Genomic DNA, 19,396 nt, shown 5'->3' on the forward strand with positions numbered 1-19,396 from the left:
TGAACAAATGCCAATTGCTATCAGAATCGAACCATTCATGATCCATTTGCTTCCCAAGTCGAGAATGAAGTCTTCGGGGATATTAATTTTAAGAAAGTTGCAAACAGTGATGAGGAGAACAAACAGACTACATTCATTTCAGAAGAGTTTTGACGATCGACTTCACGTCGAGCTTCTTCAGGTCTGTGTAAGACTGGCCACAGCCAACGAACATCACTGGAGCTCCAGAAACATAAACCATGGAAAGAGCTGCTCCGACCTGCAGGTGAAATATTCACACAAAAGCCAGGTAAACATAGGCGATAATATCTATGTAAACTTTTGCAGTTAACTTACCTTATCGTCGATAGTATCAGACTTGGTGAGCAGGATACCATCAATCAGCCTGCCATTAGGAACTGTCGAGAGATCAGCTAATTTCTGCAAATATGAGGAGACAAGTGTTTAAAGATGGAATTTCTACATTTCCTTCGCTAAGCTTTTGCAACGGTCAGAAATTTATGAATAATATACAAAAAAAACACCTGGTTGAATTTTGTTAATTGGTCAACAGCATCATTTCCAACCAGAGCCTCCTCAACAAAAAGAACTAGGTCAGGGCTGTTGAGATTGATGAGTTTGGAGAGGGCTCAGTGGTTCGTTATCCTGGTATATCAGAGAGTAAGGATAGATATCTCTCCAAATGTTTGGCTGACAGAAAAGTCTTTAAACGGCCAGGCCTAACCCGCACGCGACCAGCTGTATCGACAAGCACGACATCAGAACTGTTGCGTTTAGCCTCCTGTATAGCTTCCTTTGCTACGAGTGCAGGATCTTTCTCATAGCCTTTCTCAAATATAGGTATCTGTGATTAATGTGGTTTACTTGAGTAAAGTGTTATTCAATTAAGCTTTATTATCATTAAAATAGGAGAATTGCTCAAGTCAAATAAATGCCAGAATCTAACTAGCACTCATCGAAGTCTATAGAATCAATTCTAGTTTCAGCATTTGACCTATGTTAAGCAGAAATCAGGGCTTCTAGTGAATATAAATTTAAGGCTCAACAAACAATCAGAATAACAAAGGTCAAATACTGAAATAACATTAATGGAAACATAATAGGTCTATGATCTCAAGTATTATTGAAAGTGCCTGAGTAAATATTTGTAGCATTACATAATCTACTTCTACCAACTAATAAAATAAGTGAATTTGGAAATTGATACATAAGGACAACATTATGAAAAATCAGCATAACCCTTGAGAATTGCACACCTGGAGTCTGCGTGCATGTGTGCGAAGTTGTTCAACAGCACCTGACCAAAATGTATCACAGGCTGCTAGCATGACATTACTGTTATGTTGCAAAAGCCAGTACGCAACCTGTGAAGAAAAATATCCTCAAAAAAGAATCCCAATGCCAGTTAAATTAAGCAAACTAGGAGAAGATCACTTCAGCTAGATTGGTAGATTTCCCAACTCCATTGACACCAACAAAAACCACAACATAAGGCCTCCCTTGCTCCTTCGCGACATGGACATCTCACAGTATATCAATGGATCTTTTTGGTGTTAGATGCGAAGCAGAGCTTCTTCCATAGATGCCTGTGATTCCATCATGCAATATTTTATTAGGTTGCAAAAGATGTCTCGGCAATACACTTAAACCTGCGGCAGAGGATTTTGACAAGTTATTGCCCTTAACGTGGACTGTGGTTGAAACTCTTGTAAAGGAGCCCAGTTTTTTTCCTTCAAGACTAGCTGCTACTGATTCACATAGCTTTTCAGCAATTTCCTCAGCCTAAGGATGGCATAAGAAAGGCAACAGTAAGCAGTTAGTGGACTGTAAATCAGTTGATTATACTAGGTCATGCAATTTTTATGGAAAACCAAACATATAAGACAAGACACATACCACATTTTTAGTCATCAGCCTATCTTTGAGGGCTTTCAATGCTGTTTGCAAATCAGATTTTTCTAAAACAGCATTGCCAGAAATGCTGAAAATAAAATAAATAAATGAAACAATTGACAGTTGCAATGGTGCCCTGATATTATCCAGTTTTGTAGTTAAGGTTATTAGGTTTCAACGAACTGTTCAACCAGGACCTCTAAAACTTTCTTTTATCACCAAATATCAGTCTATATTGCAAAACATGATTGAGTTATTGTTTTTGAGTTCCATGGGGAATTACCAACTAATATTTTCACCATTAACAATATGCTACCTTTGAGACATTATCCAATTGATGAGGAGTTCAGTATAATTATAGACCACAAATACATCAATTGATGATGTGCAGCAGCAGAAATAGAAATATAAAATAAGAACCAGAAAAAACTAAATTGCCAGTGAATGACGTACTACTAATCTTTAGTCAATAATCAGACTGGAATCTTCAACTATAAGCTAACACAATATAGGATCTCATTTAAGTTAGCAACCCTGCATCCAGAAGGAATTCTTCTGTGAAGATTCAAAAAACATCAAAAGCATTATGAAATCTGTTTATAAGGTCTCAGAAAATAAAGGTTGTCATCCTGAGAAAAGCTAATTTATCGGATTCACTAAAAATGATATTTCAAGAAGCTAGGGAAAACTTCTCTGTAACAAGACATGCAGATCAAAATGGTTCATACGCCCAAACAGTTTGGTATGGAGAATTAAAATGTTGGTAGAAGAACAAGTTAAATAGTATAGAATTCAACTCAGAAATTTTATCATGCCCCAAGGAATCACATAAAAAATTACTAGTAGTAGATCTTGGACAAGCCCAATAATTTTTTGAAAACGCTAAATACTTCTAAGTCAATGTTTAATCAAGGAAAGAGGTGAAGCTCATCAGAGAACTGACTACAGATAAGGTGAAATAGCCTAGCTCAAGATAAGGAAATCCACAACTTGAGAGAAAATGGTAATTAAGTAAACCCAAGAATCCCCCAGCTAAAATACAAAGAGATTGAGATCAAAGAATTTTACCTCTGAATCATAGATGAAAACCAGCCCTTTTTAAAGTGCCAGTTTTCTCATTCTCCACTTCCTCCTCATCCTCATCACTGCTTACAGTTTCCTCCTTATCCATCATGCTCTTTCCCTGATCTGCTGCTGCAGCATCAATATGTATATCCCCTCTCTCATTCGTGGGATCTGTGAAATCCAGCTTTGACTCGGAAGGTGAATCATCCCAAACCCTATTCTCCTTCACAGTCTTCTTTGGCTCAGCCTTTATGGCCGTACCACCACCGCTAGTGTCTGTCTTCTTTCCACCTTTGGCTCGTAATTTCTTTAACTTATTTACATCAAAAGCCCCAACTTCAGGGGCTCCTTTCTCTTTTCCCTTTACAAAAATGTTTAGGGCATGAGAATTCTCCGTGTTTTCATTCTCTTGCCCTTTCAAACTACCGTTAGCTAAAGAACGTCCCTTCCTGAATCGCCATGAGACTCGTCCTTCCCAGAACCACCACTGCTGGTATTCCGTTGTTCCCCAGATCCTCTGGCGGCACCGCTAAGGGTTTGCTTCTTTCCGGGGGCCATTGTAGAGGCCCCACCAACCTGCTTGGACTTGCGCATGTCCTCGGCACGGGCCTTAGCCTCCTTCTGAAGCTGGCGGAAGGTATCGTCGAAATCATCATAAGTTGTTCGCTTGGGGTCGTAGATCTGAGAAAACTCGCGACGGATGGCAGCGAGAAGATATCGACATAAAGTAGGTGGAGAATGCGCTGATAGACGGTGACGAAAGCAAGACCAAGGTCGTTATCAAAGGCCCACTTGAGGGTATGGATGCGCCACCGGCAGGAGCATCGAAGTGGAAGGCAGCGTCCGCCGACCGCTCCTCGAGGAGGCAAGATCAGGTGAGATCGAATTATAGAAATTAAGTTATTGAATCTAAAATTAATTGAAAAATAAAAAATATAAAGATTTTATATAATTAATTATTAAAAAAAAATTAAACCATAAATTAAAAAATAGGACCGTCGCAAGATTCTCGAGACCTTAGGTAAAAATAAATTAAAAAATCTTTTAATATATTTTAAAAAAAAAATTCTCAAGTCTTTTTCATTTAAATTTGGGATTTAGAAGGACCGGTTTTAAAAAAATTGATTTAATTTTTTTAAAAAATAAAATATTATTTTTATATAAAATTTAGTTTTCTCGCTAATATTTAGATATTTTTTTAACATGACTAAATTATTTAATCTTTTTGAGACATTGAATATAAATAAGACTTTATTAATTTTAATTTTAATTTTTTTCGATGAAGTATTTTATTTTACGTTGTATGGATAAAAAAAATCTCTGATTCATGTTATTATTGAGGAAGAAAAAGAAAGAGTGAGAAAGAAATATTATCAACAAAGAAGGAGAAGGGTATTCTTTGAGAGTATCACCGATGAGAGAGCATAAACGTATGAGAAAAGAAAAAAGACACCGGCAAGAGAATATAAGTATACAAAATTAATGAGGAGAAAAGAAATAGGCATGAAGCAGACATCGGCAAGAGAATATAAACATATAAAATTAATGAGAAGAAAAGAAATGGGCATGAAGCATTGATGAAAGAATAATTAGGATTTTTTTAGAAATATTAAGAAAGAAAGGGTTTATTAGTTTTATAAGATATATAATTAAATAGAATAAAATCTTGGCTAAATACAATTATGAGGAAATAAGATTAAATAAAATAAAATCTTGACTAATTGTAATTATGAGGAAATAAGGACACGTGTAATGTGTAAATAGGAATAATGAATTAATTAATAAGATGTCATTAATGGATTGACATGATATTTATTAATGTGTATGCTATCATTAATTAATATTAATGATTCAATTTAATTTTTGTAATATCTTTACTTAATTATTGAATCAATGGGCCCTAATAATATTGGGGCCCTAGGCATGGGTTTTAATGACCTATGCTTTGAGCGGGGCTTGCTGAAAAGGTAAAAGACTAAATCTAAATCTTAAATTGAAAAGATAAAAGATTAAATTGCTCTCAAGACTATGAACAAATAATTCTAATAGATTATATAATATAAATTATATAATCTAACATCCCCCCTCAAATTCATGATGCTACAACCATAAGCATCTAGAGTTTGTCAGATAAAAATAGAAAGCGCGAAGCGAAATGAGCCTTAGTAAACATATCAACAATCTGTAGTTTTGAAGGAACAAAAGACAATGTGATAGTGTTAATCTGAAGATAGTGACGAGTAATGTGACAATCAATTTCAATATGTTTCGTCCGTTCATGAAAAACTGAATTGCGCATAATTTGAATAGCACTTTGATTATCACAATATAACGGAGTAGGTTGATGAAGAGAGATACCGATATCTGCAAGCAACCAACACAACCAAACTATCTCACAAGTAGTTGAGGTCATGACACGATACTAAGCTTCTGTGGAAGATGTAGAAATAATATTTTATTTTTTACTCTTCCAAGAAATGAGGGAATCACCAAGAAAAATGCAGAAGCCAGTGGTAGATTTGTGATCCATAGGATCATCAGCCCAATCCGCATCAGAGTATGCACGCAGCTCAAGAGATGATGTAGAAGGAAATAAAAGGCTTTGAAATTGAGTGCCCCGAAGATACCTGAGAATTCAAAGAACAGCAGCCCAATGAATTGTAATTGGTGCAGCGACAAATTGACTAACCATGTGAACAACATACGCAATATCTAGACGAGTCACGGTGAGATAAACTAAGCTTCCAACAATAGTTCTGTACAAATTAGGATCCGACAAAGGTGAGTCATTAGATGAAAAATATCAAGCATTAGTCTCAATAGGAGTATCAACAACCCTATTATCAGTAAGACGAGCACACTCAAATAGATCAGATATATACTTTAACTGAGATAAAAGATAACCTTTCGGGGAATAAACAACCTCAATGCCCAAAAAGTAGTGTACTATACTCAAGTCTTTCATAGCAAAACAATGAGCCAACTCAGATTTCAAGGAAGCAATTCCATCAGAATCATCACCAGAAATAATCATGTCATCAACATGTAATGATAAAAAAACATGACCTGCACTCGTACATCTGACAAACAATGCTGAATCATGATTACTAGGATGAAAAACAAATGAAGTAATCACTGTAGAGAATTTCTCAAACCAAGCATGAAGTGCTTGTTTAAGACCATAAAGCGCTTTACGAAGCCTGTAAACTTCACCAAGTTGGCGTGAAATACCAGGAGAAGGTTTCATATAAATTTCTTCATGAAGATCACCATTAGAAATGCATTCTTGATATTCATTTGAGATATTCTACATCGACAAATAGAAGCAACAACAATCAGAGTACGAACAGTCGTCATTTTTGCAACAGGAGCAAATGCTTCCTCATAATTCATGTCATACTCCTAAGAATAATAACCTTTAGCAACAAGACGAGCTTTGTATCATTCGATAGATCCATCAGATTTAGTTTTGATCTTATATACCTAACGAGAACCAATGGTATATTTTCCTGGTGGCAATGAGACCAAATCTCATGTATGACTCTGATGCAAAGCAGTTAGTTCTTTAGCCATAACACTCTGCCAAAGTGGGTTACAAACAGCTTCTCTATAGGATACAGACTCAGAAAAACAATGAATAAATGCAACAAATGAAACAAAAGAATGAGAATAATAAGAGTAAACAAAATATGGTAGTTTAGTAGACTTACGAATACGAGTGGATTAACGACAGTGGAGAGAAGGATCATCCGCAATCTCAGGATATGATTGGGTGGTGGCAGAAGAAGGAGCATGTGGAGCGGATATCTCGGGAACCAAAGTCCAGATTCAGTTGAGCTACTAGTAGGAGCTGTGGGTGAAGCTTCCTCAGTGTCGGTATTGAAAGGATCAATGTAAAGTAGATCTGACTTTGTCATATTATGTGAACTAGCGAGAATAGAAAAGAATGAAATATGTTCAAGAAACACAACATGACGAGAGATATACAATTTTTGACTAATAGGATCAAAGCAACGATATCCTTTTTGACTAACACCATAATCCAAAAAGACACAAAGAGCAGACCGAGAGGCTAACTTATTCGTACTCTGCATGTGGACGAAGGACAAAGCAAGTACAACAAAAAACACGCAAAGAGAAATAGACAAGAGCATACCCATATAAATTTTCAAAATGTGTCAAACCTGAATTGTGTGAGGTTGGAATTCTATTAATGATATGAGCAGCAGTAAGGATTGCTTCCCCCCAAAAGGTACTAGGAACACTAGCAAACAATAAAAATAAATGGTTGTTTCAACAAGATATCTATGTTTACGTTCAGCCATGTCATTTTGTTCAGAAGTATCTGTACACGAGGTTTGATGAATAGTATCATCAGAAGCAAGTAAATATGAAAATTGATTCGAAGTATATTCACCCCCCCAAATCACAATGAAAACACTTTATGACACTAGAATGTTGAATTTTCACAAGAGCTCTAAAGTTATTGAAAATTGTAAGATAATCAGACATATATTTCATAAGATAGACCCAAAGAGTAATGAGAGTAATCATCAATAAAGGAAATATAATACATTGAACCTCCTTTTATAGGAACAGGAGAGAGTCCCCACACATCAGAATGGATAAGATCAAATGAAACAGAAGAAAAAGAAATACTTTTAGAAAATGGTAAGGCAAAAAATTTGGCCAGTTTACAACCACTACAATCAGAAATATTAGAACTTTTTAAAGGTCTTAATACTCATGTAAAAGCTAAAAACTGCAAACGATATGCTGAAACATAACCTAAATAGGAGTGCTACAAATAAAAATCAGAAGATGAACAACTCAAATGAAAAGATGATAAATCCACACTTGAAGCTACAACTTCTGGTACTTTGAGTTGATCTAAAACATACAGTCCTCCTTGCCTATCACCGGTTCCAATCAGCCTCTGAGATCGCGGGTCTTGAATACAATTGGATGAAGAAAAAGAGACTAGGTATCCAGACTCACATAACTAACTAACAAAAATAAGATTTAGAGTAAGACTTGGAATATAATAAACATTAATTAGAGATAAATAAGATGTAATAATTGAACCAATATACCTGCTAATGACATAGGAGTACCATCAGCAATCACAATAAATATAGATGAACTGGAAAAAAAAGAAATAAAAGATGACAAATTGGATGACATATGATGTGAGACACCAGAGTCCAAAATCTATAAGGATGAAGAAGATATATGTGAAATACCAGATGATGACAAATCTATATGAGAGGAAGCTGACATGGCAAAAGGCCGTGAAGCAAAGAACTATTGAAACTGATCAAACATATATGAATTAGATTTCCATGAAACATCTGCACGACCAAGCATGATGACAGAATGAATAATTTTCAGAATAACCAAACTGTAAGGATACATATTTGTATGATTAGCAAAAAAACTGACGTCAATGTCGAAATTAGTAGAAAATGACGTCAGTGTCGAAATTGGCAACATAGGGCGTCGACACCAAAATCGATAGAAAAGAACGTCGACATCGAAATTGGCAGCACAAGACGTCGGTGCTGAAATCGACAGAACAAGGTGTTTGCGCCGAAATCGACAAAAGCAGGACAGAAAATAGATGACGGCGTCGAAATCAACAGCAGTAGTTGGAGATGACAGCAGCAACATGAAACAATAACGGTGGGCGGTAGAAAAAAATTAGGTTAGAGAAGGAGAATCTTGCTCTGATACCATATAGAAATTAAGAGAAGGAAAAAACTAACCATATTATTGAATTCAAAATTGATTGAGAAATAAAGAGTACAAGGCCTTTATATAGTTAATTATAAGAAAAAAATCTAAACCTGAAATATGAAAAAGTAAAAGACTAAATCTAAATCGTAAACTGAAAAGGTAAAAGACTAAATTACCCTCAAAGTTATAAATAAATAATTCTAATAGATTATATAATATAAATTATATAATCTAACACAAATCAGGGTGTCGATGGGGGCACCCCTCAATGCCTTGCCGAGCTCCCATAAGATCAACCCGCCTCGCATAAAGATCGTAGTTGTTCCAACATCTTCAAATCTGTTCTAAACAATTCCCTAAAAGTAAGACAAAGAAAAAAAATTCAATATGATCAAAACAAAACACAAAGGGAAAATGTCACAATTTGACCGAGAGTATGATTGGTTCGCAACCATGATTTTCGTGGACTAAATAACTGAATCCAAATTTGAGATACGATAGATTTGAAACCTTTACTTCCGTGATTATTATAATAATAATTACTAGAAAACAAATGATAAAAAAAAAGCTCAACCAAATTGATAAGTAAAACAAACAAACAACAAAAAAAAGTCGAAGAAAAATAACCTGAGATGGATTTGAATCCGAATTTGTATGAAATTGACAATCCTATGATTTTAAATTTCTATTTTTATTTTTTTTTGAAAAAATACAATAAAAGAGAACATTTTTCAAGGAAAAAATATAGAAAAATTATTTTCTAAAAAAATTAGAAAATATAATTTTTTAAAAAATAAAGATGTAAACAAATCAAAAACCTTTGCGTGTTGGTCTGGAAATCCGACCAGATCTAGGCTAAAAATGAGGATGAATGAGAAAAGGATAGGAAGTGGAGAATAACATACTCAAATGGAAAAACAAATCAAAATTGGAATTTTTTTTTTTGCTGTCTCATAATTTATTTAATTTTACTTCTCATAATTTAAAATATAATATTTTATTCTTAATAATTTGTAAAATAAAAATACAGCATCTCACATCTATTAACCACGTGTGTAATGCACTTCACAAAGTTAAGCAATACCTTATCCATGTTAGTGACGGAGATATTAAGGATGAGCGAACAGTCTTTTTTATTGTATAATAAAGTTAAGCAAATGTTAAAAAAATGTTAAAGTATAATTTCAAATAAGGGTAGTTTTAAAATGATAATATATAAAAAATCTATATAATAACATTTCAAAAAGTTTAATTAATAATTAGTGGCTTGTTTATGAAACTTATAATAAGTCTAACATAAGATAAAACATTAATAAATATAAATAAATAATAAGTGTTAATCACAACTATAAGTGAGCTATTGAGTACGATCGACAGTTGTTGGCCTTATCTCAACTTAAGCCACGATTGGCATGAGTCAGCACATTTTGGTCAAAGTTCTCTATCTATTTTGACCAAATTGGAATTGCCCCGCAAACAACGCCTCGCCCGCATTTTAAGTCACGAAAGATTCCCTCTCTATATATAACGAAAGGGGGGATTCCCCCGATTCCCAAATTACACGCCGTGAATGGCAAGCGCCACTAAATTCTCCGCAATTGCCTCCCGCGCGCTCTCCTCCCGACGCCTCTCTTCCTCCGCCTCCTCCCTCGCCGCCGAGGTCCCGTCCGCTCCGCTCGACCTCGCCGACACCCGCCGGCTCTTCGCCTCGGTCCCCACCTCCGCCCTCGTCCGCTCCCTCGCTACCCTCTCCGCCTTGGCCGCCGCCCCGCTCGTCGACCTCGGCACCGCGGCGCTCCGGGCCTCGACGGCGGCGAAGGAGCGGAACCTCCTCCGGGCAGCCGTATTCGCCACAGCCCGCGCGACGGTGCACCGCCACTTCTGCGCCGGCGAGGGGGTCGAGGAGGCGGCCCGCACGGTGCGGGAGATGTGGGCGGGGGCGAGGCTGCGGTCGATCCTGGACTACGGTATGGAAGACGCCGACGACGGCACAGCCTGCGACCGAAACCTCGCCGGGTTCCTCCGCGCCGTCGAAATGGCGTCGTCTCTTCCGATCGCTTCCGTAAGCGTTTTTTGTTTTCCTTCCCGGGCAAGTAATTCATTTCAGCGCACGTCGCTAGCGAAGAGGCGTGCCGTCTTGCTTTTGTATTGTGTCGCATGGAATCCTCGTTTTGAATAAGTTGTTACTTTACATCCCTATTCCTAAACCATCACGTAATCTAAAAGTTCGTCTTTCTTCTCATCAGGCAAGTGTATGTGTAAAGATCACAGCTATTTGCCCGATTTCATTGCTAGAAAGAGTTAGTGATCAATTGAGATGGGAGCAAAGAGATCCATCGTTTCCACTTCCATGGAGGACTAATTCATTCCCGGTTCTTTGCCGTTCCAGTCCCCTCTATCTCACACCTCGTGAGCCAGAGCCCCTCTCAGAGGTCGAAGAGGACGGCCTCCAACTCGCCCTCCAAAGATTATCAACGATTTGCCAAAGATGCGTAGAAGCCAATACCCCTCTCCTAATTGATGCAGAGTACTCATCAGTCCAACCTGCAATCGATTACTTCACATATAAGGCAATGCAAGAGTTCAACCGCAGCGAGCAACCTATAGTGTACGGCACAATCCAGACTTACTTGAGGGATGCCAAGGAGAGGATGGTGAGCGTCGTTGAAGCTGCAGAGGAAGAGGGGTTCTCTCTAGGGGTTAAGCTTGTGAGAGGTGCCTATTTGACCAGAGAGACCAAATCGTCGTCCTCCATGGGCGCGCCATCTCCTCTACATGCGAGCATTCAAGAAACACACGAGTGCTTTGATAGTTGCGCTTCCTTCATGATGGAAAGAGTCAGCAGAAGACCCGGTGCAGTTGTTCTCGCCACCCACAATGTTCAATCTGGTAAATATACAGATTGGTTAGTTTCTTGACAATTGAACTCGCAGTGATTTGGATGAGCATTTACAGGGCAAGCGGCTGCGACGAAGGCAGAGGAGCTGAGGATCGGAAAAGATGATCAGAAACTGCAATTCGCACAGCTGATGGGGATGGCAGATGGGCTTTCGTTGGCACTCAAGAATGCAGGTTTCCAAGTGAGCAAGTACGTGCCCTTTGGGCCGGTGGAGCAGGTCATACCTTATCTCCTTAGGAGAGCGGAGGAGAACAGAGGATTCCTTTCCACCTCTTCAGCAGACAGAAAATTCATAAGGTTTGTGATGTTTGTTAGTCTCTTAAATGTATTTAGTTCATCTTTTGACAAAAAATGTTTACGTATTTGATATCGGATTGCCAATTTGTTCTACAGGAAGGAGCTGCTGAGAAGGCTTGTGGCAGCAATGGCTCGAAGAACTTGAATTACATATCTAAAGAATGTATTTTATATACGCAAGCAATCGATGCTCTAGGCAAAGTAGCTTGTACATTTGTACATAGTTTAGTGCCAAAGGTAATGAGCAGATTTATTGAAGATATTTTAATTATATGTTTCCTACCATTTTTGTCATTTGGACATCTTTTTAATGACACAACAATTGTAGCAGTGGACGCAAATCGATTGATCCCCTTTGGAAAGGAGGGTGAAAATCCTTTTGATACGAGTGATGAAGAAGAGTCCACGGAAGATGAGTCAAATTAGGGAAGAATGATTGACGTGAAAGTTAAGATAGTCAAAATTTAGGTCCACTTATTAGGTGTAGTAGGTCGAACGGGCCACAGGGCATGTCGGAAGTCGCTATTCAGATAGTCGTTCGTCGAGGACCTGTGACTGTGGTTGAGAAAGTAATTGTAAATCCTAGACTATCATTCCATCCGATCAGGTTATATGGTCGGTCGGATGAAAGGTAATCCTCCGACAATAGAAAAGCTGAGTGAAGGAAGCTAGCTCTATTCAGCATGTCGGAGCGGGGATGTCCCTATCGAACGACCACCGGTCGACCTACAACAGGACTCACGTACGTATTTCATCATATCCTTTTGGAGGTTTGTGCCGCTGACAACAGAGCATGTTCAACAAATAAATCATACTTTAGAAACTTCTAATTTGTCAAATCAGATATTTGCATGCTCGCTGAAGGAAAAGTATCAATGAGTTGTCTCTTTTTAGGGCATTTTGAAAAACGTTCGCACGGTTTGAGATATGTGCACAAACACTACAGTTGCAAAAGGCGAAATTGCTCACCCTTACGCTCCTGCCGCACCCAACCCCAAGGTCATCATGAGGGAGGTAAATTACGGTAGCCGAGAAGGCAAGTGATGGGTGGGATGAGGTACACAAGGTCCGGAGATTTACGCCCCGATATCCTTATGGTTCGACCTCACGTTCTCAGCTATAAATATAACTACCACTTACCCTCTCGGATAACCCCGTGAAATTTATATAAACACTACAATAATACTATAAAAGAGGATTTTTATCCATTAAGAATTGACTTAGCGTTAAAAGAACGACACGAGAACTCTTTTAAGCCCAGTATTAACACCTCTTGGATTATAGGACTGTACAGAACGAGTTCGGATCCTCTGTCCCCAAATTTCTCTGTTCCCGTGTCCCCTTATCGATCGGACGGACCAAATTATATCTCAAAGATGTCTTGCACATCACAAAAATATTATACACATCTTAAAAATGTCATGATATTTTGAAATATAATCTCATCTGTTCAATCAACATAAAATATAAAGATAAAAAAAAAATTGAGAATAGAGGATCTGAACTGGTACAGAACCATCAGCCCGTCAACCTTAAAGCCACGTCTCGGGTCTACCCTCTGCTCCACTTTCCAACATGATCAGAGTCAAGGAAAATATTTTGTTATTCTGGTGAGATCCGAGTCAAACAAAATAATTCCACGCGGCGTCCATGGCTGATTGATTGGATAATAACAACATCACACCACAGTTTTGTGAGCCTGGCACCCGCAATCATTGATGGAGTTGAGGATCTGTGAATCGCTGCTTTCGCCGTAACCAGCATCGTCAGGAGATTCAAACTCCAAGTTCTTCTCCAGGATTTGCCCTCGTTTTAGGTTATTCTTCCTGCTGTTTGCCATATGATCGGTAAACCTTCATCGGACAGCAACTAATTTGTGTTGTGACTTCTGATTGAAGATTGGCTATAATTATTTTAGCAACGATTTTGAAGAATTTCGCGTGATTTCGTCTTCCTGTTCGTCAACAATGGCTGGTTGTACAGCTGCGACGAGCAACTTCAATCTCGCCCACAACCTGCTCGATGAAATTCGTAGCCATAAAAACTGGAAGAAGATGGGGAAGAAGAAGAATGGGATGTATGGCTTTGGGTTCAGGCCATGCCTGCTGACGTCGTTGCTCGTTATGGACTCAAGAAGAAACCTTGCGAGCAGCCCGAGAGATGTTCGAGCAAATGCTTCAGAGTTTGATGTCGAGGTGGATGATAATTTTTCGGAAGTGGATGATGATCTAGCATTAGAGTTGGGGCCTGGACTCCCAGCTAGCCTCAATTGGCTGTGGTCGCTCTCGAGCTCGATCGATGATCCATCACCTAGAGGCTGTAGGAGTATGGGATTTGGAGTGATATTTGAACTGAATGGAGTTCTTGTGGAGGGCGATGATCCTGAATTGGAACGATGCGCTTGGTGTTTGATGTGCAAGGAAAAAGGCAAACAATTTCTGTCAGATAATGAATTAAGGTCGATGGAGGGAATGTTGAGTGAAGAGGCCATCTCAGAGGTCCTCGGCTGGTCTGAAGATCCATTGGAGCTTCAACGCTTAGCTGCACGGAAGGAAGAAATATACTGTTGTTTGCGTGGTTGTGATTATCAGTTACGACAAGGCACAATGGTGTTCTTGAGCAGACTTTTGGATTACGGGATACCTATGGCAGTGGTATCTGCACGCCCTAGAAATGGCCTTGAACAAGCCATTAAAACTGTTGGGTTGGAAGGATTCTTTACTTGTGTGGTGGCGGCAGAGGATTTAGATAGGGGGAAGCCAGATCCTGAGATGTTCAAACGTGCAGCAGATCTACTTGAGCTTGCCCCGGAACAGTGCATTGTAATTGGCAACTCAGATTTGTCGGTGGCAGCTGCCACCAGTGCTGGGATGAGTTCTGTGGTGGTGGCAAGCAATAAACCTGTCTATGAGTTCCGAGCTGCCTTGCGGGTGGTAAGGTGGCTTAATGAGCTCTCTGTTGCAGACTTGGAGAGAAGTACTAATCCAATTCAGCGAAGAGCCAGGGAAACACATATGGAGATGGATTAGTTAAGCAACCTTCAAGTACATCTTTCATTGACATGAATTATATAATTAACATATCCATGTAAGAACCTTGTTGAGCTTATTGTGTATGGGCTCAACAAGTGATTGTTGAGCAGTGGATTTGATTGGTAACCAGTGATTGTTGTCACAAGTTGAAGATCGCAACACGGAGAGGCTGCAAGAAGTAACTGAAATTTAGCTGATGTTCAGTAGGGCTTCTGAACATGTTGATTTTGGAGGTAGCAAAGTCATCATCCCTGGATAAGACCCAGTGGAGCTCAGTAGTTTGTGTTGTCCATGTTACATGCTTTCTTTTAGTTCACTAAAGGTTCTCTTCTTTTGTGATCTCTTTGTCGGAATATCCCAAATGCTTAAACTTCTGTGAGTGTCGGAAAACCATCTATCGTTCTGTGTTAATTGATTGAACCAGCTCATCCGCCCCTCTATCCTCCGGAATGTCACTCCGGCCATCACTTTCTTTCCTCCCCCACCATAAATATAAAGGCAAATAAAAGGACTCTGATGGACATACACACACCTTCTACTCCGAAATTTGTTGGCCCCAAACCCTCTACCACTTCAAATTCTTATCCCCTTCCGATCAATGCTCCTTCCATAAATCGGTCTGTCTCAAACTCTTCTTACGAGTGAATTCGTGCAACTGTTGTTGTGATTCAGCGACTGGCTAGTCTATCCAGTACCTTGTCATTGACCATCATTTATGCATGGATAGTGTGGAGATGAACCATACGCAGCAGGAGCAGCAATTACATGGCATGTTCTCGTGTTGGGGCAAGCTTAGACTGCCCTCTCTTTGGCAGAGCCTGCGGCGCCGCTGCCGTATCCGCTGCCGCCACGACCGGTTGGGCGTCCGACGAGGTAGCTTCGAGTATGATCCACTGAGTTATGCCCGGAACTTTGATGAAGGCTGTCGGGAGGACGATGAGGAGGAGAATGCCCGCTGCGTTTTCTCATCGAGGTTTGCTGCCCTTCACCCGCCGCAGGCGCTGCCAATGAGCGGAACTTCAGCTCGAAGTTAATCGTAGATACAACAACTTGTGCTTGATGCTTTTACATCGATTGACTATCATCAATGGAGCGTCATCCTGCTATTTCTCATTCCCGATGACCGTCGACGGAACTATTTCCAGCGTTTGATTGCAACATGGAGATGAATTCTATCAATCTCAAAATGCTTATTGTCATATGTTGAAACTGTGCTATCATAAATCAAACTAGAACATATTTATACCTTTTGTTCTTGTTGAAATTGTCCTCCTCAAGTATTCTGTAAGAATAATTATGTTCATTTCCACTAATTTATAGTAACTAAGCGACAAAACTTGCAAGACGTACGCTTAATTAAAATGCTGATTAATATTTATGGATTTGAGATGTATTTGTCAAGTAATGGATTAAGACGAGATGTGGAACGATTAACTCGCTTAAGATTGCAAAAGCATTGTCCCTATGCAATGGTTTCAGAGAGTCTAAGCAATTGTTCCTATGCAATTGATCAAAGTAAAGCAAGCTAGACAGGTAAATGTTTGCAGAATATCTGACTGAAACCTACAAGATGAGGGATCTCTGGACAAGCCAGAAGCATGTTGGAGCAGATAATGATTTGTGACCTATTGAGATGAGTAGATCATGAATCATGATCCCCACTATCAGTTCGTATAGAACTGGCCTTTCAGATGATCTAAAACTTCACTGAATTCCTACATCCTTCTAGTGATAAAAAAAAAAAGTGGCAGAAATGTAAAGATTTTTTATGCCCAAGACAGAGTAAGTAAAAAGGGGAATATGCTGCTATTTTCACTATAGTAAATGCTGTAAATGGTGCACAAGTTGTGGAGAAAAACCACATCGTCTCCAATGTACAATAAGCCCCTTCCTGTTCAAAACTCGGACTCCATCTGAGAGAGGGTTTCATGCACTCCTGCTACTCTTACTTTATCCCACACTATCCTACTACAACCACATTAGCAAACAAGAAGTGAGTGAGAAAATGGTTTCATTTCAAAACTGGGAGATGCATCTGCGATGGCAAGCGGCGGCCGGCCGCGAGCGGCACGGCTTCATCTCTTCCTTCCACAACCTCGCAATGTCCGACGCCGCACGGACCGCGTCTGAGGAGGCTCCGGCGAGGCCTCTCCTTGTGAAGCCCACCGCGTAGAGCCCGTTCTCCCCTTTCCACCCGTCCGGAAACGAAGTCTTTGGAAACCCATCCTTGGAGAAGAAATCACATCCCTGCAACCATCCATTAATCACTGTTTAGTTATATTAATTACCAATAGAGAAAAAGAGTTCGAGCCGTTCGTTTTCTGTACCTGAAGCCATTGGGGGACATTGCTGCGGTATCCTGTGGCCAAGACGACGGAGTCGATGTCGAGTACATTGCCGTCAACGAGCTCCACTCGTCCCAGCGAGAACCGCTTGATGCCGGGTACAACCTTGACGTTACCGGATTTTATCTTGCCGAGGGCGCCAGTGTCCAGAACAGGGGTCTGCCCCTCCCTGTTTTTGAGCTCCAGGGGACCTGTCAATGGCCGCCTCAGGCCATATTTTGCGATGTCGCCCAGCACCAGCCACGCCAACAGCAGCAGGATCTTGTCTACCAGCCACAGAGGAAGCCACTTCATCAGCAGCACCGCCAGCTCGAACGTTGATTTCCCCATCACCTCCCTCGGCAGCACATGAACCTTGAACCAATCGAGAGCAATCGTTCATCAGAGACATGCTATAAATTGGTAAAGACGTCGTTTTTAGTGATAAAGATAAAGGTTACTCACAGAGTCGCGCACCACCATGGCCGGGAACGCGTTGTGGTCGCAGAGGTCGAGGGCGAGTTCCATGCCGGAGTTACCGCATCCGACGACGAGCACGCGCTTCCCGCGGTAGGACTCGCCGGACTTGTAGTTGCAGGCGTGCGTCACTTCGCCGCCAAACTCCCCGAGCCCCTCCAGCTCGGGTACCACCATCTCAGCGTTCTCGCCGGTGGCCACCACCAGCCAGCGGCAAATGTACTCGACCTCGAGGTTCCGATTGCCAGCCTCGGCGCCAGCGCCAGTCGTCCTCACCCGCCACAGGCCGCTGGTCTCATCGAACCGAGCCGACTGAACGGCCTGGTTGAACCGGGGGTTGATCTCGAAGTTCCTCGCGTATTCTTCCAGGTATTCGACGAATTGTCTCTTCGAAGGGTACTCTGGGTAGTCCTCCGGGAACGGCATCCTCGGAAGCTGGCAGAATTTCTTGGGAAGATGGAGCTTCAGGCGGTCGTAGGTGCGTCTCTGCCACAGCGAGGCGATGCAGTCGGCACGCTCGAGGACCGCGTACGGCACGCCGTGCTCCTTGAGGCACGCCGCCAGCGCCAACCCGGACGGCCCGGCTCCGACGATCACCGGCCCGGTCACCAACACGCACCTCCGAGAGAAGTCAATTCGATCCATCATACTCGCCATTAGTTGCTAGCTTGCACTCTGAGATTGCAATGGGGATTGCAAGAACAGAAATGCAGCACTGGATATTTATAGTGCAGTGGGGAAGACTGAGAGGAGTGGAGGTGTTTAAGTAGGTGGTGGGCAGGGCATCTGGGAGCTGCATGTGAGTTGAACTGCGGCCGCCTCGATTTGTTTAAATCTTCGGGAGCAGTTCATGTTTCTAAAATATTGATCAGGCATGGATAAAATTTCAAACACCATCATGCTGGAAGATAACAACCTCCCGCAGTAACTGTTGAGTCCCCTGTTTTTTGTTCTTAAAACACTAGTGTTGGGGCATTTTATGATGCCACAATAAACAAAGCTAAAGCTATATTTTAGCTGTGGTTGGACAGAAGATAATTGACGAAATATCGAGTGCTAATCAGTCAGATTTCTAACATGTAAAACTGTGGATTGAATCTCAACAGAGTGACTTGATTCTCTGTGCTTGCAAATTGTTAGATCACAGATCGCTGGAAAATTGGACCGAGTTTGTTTTAGGACTGGTTATGATCTTGATACGGACCAAGATGTTGGCTCCACATTCTCAAATTTTTATCTAGAAGCAATTACAAAAAAGAAAAATTGTGGCACGAATGAATGGAAGAACATGGATGAATGGAAGAACATTGACGTCCTAAAAATATGCTAAAATTAGCGATCAAGGATCACTGGCAAGCAAGTGAGAGGTTCTTGCTGATTTCCAAGAAGTGCATTGCCTACTCTTGTTGGGGTATATGCTATATTTTTAATCAGATAAAAGAAAGACAGATCAAAAGGGGGAAGGAGAGTCAAAGATTAATCAAAAGAGTGCTTTCATACCTACTGACTTATATTCCGAAATACTCTATTCTAGTTGATGATTAGAGATATATATGCTCCATGAGATTTCTCTGGGATGGTAGTTCACATTTAATATTTGCATTTTCGTCAATAATTAAAGGCACCGAGCTGGCACAGTTTCTTTAGGTGCGATTCAACAACCGAATCGCCGA

The 19,396-nt window shown here is 40.5% G+C and overlaps 3 protein-coding genes and 1 pseudogene across 3 annotated transcripts; 2 read left to right on the forward strand and 2 right to left on the reverse strand.

The window, feature by feature from the left end:
- On the reverse strand, positions 1-3,829 carry LOC122005209 (annotated as a pseudogene).
- Positions 3,830-10,235: 6,406 nt separating this feature from the next.
- LOC122003541 (proline dehydrogenase 1, mitochondrial-like) lies at positions 10,236-12,158 on the forward strand. Its single transcript, XM_042558645.1, has 4 exons — positions 10,236-10,756; positions 10,941-11,583; positions 11,650-11,890; positions 11,987-12,158. Exons 1-4 carry the CDS (start codon positions 10,265-10,267, stop codon positions 12,033-12,035), a joined length of 1,425 nt encoding a protein of 474 aa, XP_042414579.1. The 5' UTR covers positions 10,236-10,264; the 3' UTR covers positions 12,036-12,158.
- A 1,366-nt stretch (positions 12,159-13,524) lies between these two features.
- On the forward strand, positions 13,525-15,301 carry LOC122005210 (5-amino-6-(5-phospho-D-ribitylamino)uracil phosphatase, chloroplastic-like). Its single transcript, XM_042560159.1, has 2 exons — positions 13,525-13,706; positions 13,789-15,301. The coding sequence occupies exon 2, from the start codon at positions 13,858-13,860 to the stop codon at positions 14,917-14,919; it is 1,062 nt and encodes a 353-aa protein (XP_042416093.1). The 5' UTR covers positions 13,525-13,706; positions 13,789-13,857; the 3' UTR covers positions 14,920-15,301.
- A 1,637-nt stretch (positions 15,302-16,938) lies between these two features.
- Positions 16,939-18,380, reverse strand: LOC122004120 (probable indole-3-pyruvate monooxygenase YUCCA5). The gene is made up of 3 exons (XM_042559051.1): positions 17,712-18,380; positions 17,250-17,621; positions 16,939-17,169 (listed from the first exon to the last, which is right to left on the reverse strand). Exons 1-3 carry the CDS (start codon positions 18,378-18,380, stop codon positions 16,939-16,941), a joined length of 1,272 nt encoding a protein of 423 aa, XP_042414985.1.
- Positions 18,381-19,396: the final 1,016 nt, after the last annotated feature.

The sequence above is a fragment of the Zingiber officinale genome, chromosome 7B (genome assembly GCF_018446385.1).
Source record: "Zingiber officinale cultivar Zhangliang chromosome 7B, Zo_v1.1, whole genome shotgun sequence".
Classification (NCBI taxonomy): domain Eukaryota; kingdom Viridiplantae; phylum Streptophyta; class Magnoliopsida; order Zingiberales; family Zingiberaceae; genus Zingiber; species Zingiber officinale.